This window comes from Dendrobium catenatum, unplaced genomic scaffold, assembly GCF_001605985.2.
Source record: "Dendrobium catenatum unplaced genomic scaffold, ASM160598v2 fragScaff_scaffold_1400, whole genome shotgun sequence".
NCBI classification, from domain to species: Eukaryota; Viridiplantae; Streptophyta; class Magnoliopsida; order Asparagales; family Orchidaceae; genus Dendrobium; species Dendrobium catenatum.
This window is the reverse complement of record NW_021319862.1, coordinates 2,053,751-2,055,923: the sequence shown is the minus strand read 5'-3', so window position 1 is coordinate 2,055,923 and position 2,173 is coordinate 2,053,751. Positions and strand designations below refer to the sequence as shown.

Genomic DNA, 2,173 nt, shown 5'->3' with positions numbered 1-2,173 from the left:
TCATGCCAAAAGAACCATAAAACCTTTCTGCCAAAAAAAACTTAAAGAAGAAGCAAAAAAGAACAAGAGGCATTGTGCTACCAGGCTTGAGGAACTAAGCCTCCTTAGGACATTTAGCCAGTGACACAATGATCACTTTTGAGAAATTTCCTGCAATACTTTGAAAAATAAGTCTTTGTATTCTTTAGCACAAAGAAAGTTTAAATTGATAATTTTTAAATATTTATTTGGGGATATCAGAACATAGTGCGATATCGACCCGAATAAATATTTAAAATGTCCCCTAACTCGCAGGGACATTTTTAGAGTGGAATAAATTTGGGATTTTTGAGATTTTAAATATTCATTTGGGGATCTTGGCATGCAGCGCGGTGTCGACCCAAATGAATATTTAAAATGCCCCCTATCTCGTAGGGACATTTTGGGTAGGCTTTGTATCTTTGAGATTTTAAATATTTATTTGGGGATCTCGGCAAGCAGCGCGATGTCGACCCGAATAAATATTTAAAATGCCCCTAGTCTGATGGGAGATTTTGAAATGCATTATTGCTATACAAGAGAATTTCAATATATGAATATGCATGCACTGATAACTATGTACATAAAACTTTGATAATTGTAAAGTACATCAGTCATGAAATTTTCATGCATGATACTTCTTTAAATGCCGGCCATTGATAGACAACATAGGCTTCTGACCGTTCAGATCGATCAACTTATATGCTCCTCCTTGGTATACTTTCTCGATGACGAAGGGGCCTTCACAGTTGGATACAAACTTGCCACCGATTTTTTGATATGGAATGATTGGCCTTCTCAGCACCAGGACCAATTCCCCTTCTTGAAATGTTCGAGGGCGCACCATCCGATCAAAGGATTTTGCCATTCTTCCTCGATAGATTTCTAGGTTTTGTTAGGCTTGTAACATGAATTCATCGAGTGCATCGAGCTCTTCCATTCTGAGGCGGGCATTTTGCTCTTGAGTGAGATCATTTTGAATTGCTACCCTGAGTGACGGTAGTTCAATATCCAATGGTAATAGGGCTTCAACTCCAAACACCAATGAATAAGGGGTAGCTTTGGTTGGTGTTTTGTAGGTCGTACAATACGCCCACAACGCTTCTGTCATCTTCGTATGCCACTCTCGTTTGTTCTTGGTAAGGATCTTCTTCAACAGTTTCACTAGTGTCTTGTTAAATGCCTCAGCCAAGCCATTTGCCCTTGGACTGTATATGGATGAACACTGCCAATCGATTTTATGCCGATCAATGAACTTGTAGATTTTTGTACTTTTAAATGCAGTACCGTTGTATGAGATTATACGGCATGGCACACCAAATCTGTAAATAGTGTTGCGGGTGAAAAAGTTAATCACATGCTTGGATGTGACCTCTCTGAATGGAGCTGCTTCTGCCCACTTTGAAAAGTAGTCCATTGCTGCCAGAATAAAGCGGTGTCCCACTGAAGACGGTGGATCTATCAGCCCAATTATGTTTGTGCCCCAGCATTTAAATGGTCAGGATGCTACTGTTGGATGCAGAGGATTTGGCGGTTGATTTATAACATCACCGTGAATTTGACATTCATGGCACATTTTTGCGTGGTCAATACAATCTCTGACCATTGTCGGCCAATAATAACACATTCTCTTAATTTTAGCGGCTATCTTAGGACCTGACTGATGTGCTACCCAAAGCCCTTCGTGGACTTCTACTACCACTTTATCAGCTTTCTTAGTCCCTAGGCACCTTAGCCACATTTGATCAAAGGCTCATCTATACAACGTATCATTGACAAATACGTATCGCAACGCCCTTTTTTGAATTTGTGTGGTAATGGAATTTTCTGTCGGGAGTTTATTTTCCTTGAAGTAGTCTATGAATGGATGCCTCCAATCATTTTCAAGTTCAATGTCTAAATAATACCACCACGATTCTGAAGCTTGACTAGCTTTACGTCTCTTGGACACATGATACTCTTCTGGATAATTCTCCATAACGATCTGATGGAGGGGTTGAGGTTCAACTTGCACTTTATCTTGATGGCTTGGAACTGGTATTTCTTCTGCCTTTGGTAATTATAATAGAGCGGGCTCCAAGACCCTACGAGTATAAACTCCAATGAATATAGGCCTCTCCTCATTAATATTCACCATTTCTTTAGCTAATTTAGC

General features: G+C 39.8%; 1 protein-coding gene across 1 annotated transcript; it reads right to left on the bottom strand.

The window, feature by feature from the left end:
- LOC114580929 lies at nucleotides 1-1,435 on the bottom strand. Its single transcript, XM_028699880.1, has 2 exons — nucleotides 1,007-1,435; nucleotides 1-27 (listed from the first exon to the last, which is right to left on the bottom strand). Exons 1-2 carry the CDS (start codon nucleotides 1,433-1,435, stop codon nucleotides 1-3), a joined length of 456 nt encoding a protein of 151 aa, XP_028555713.1.
- Between the last annotated feature and the right edge of the window lie 738 nt (nucleotides 1,436-2,173).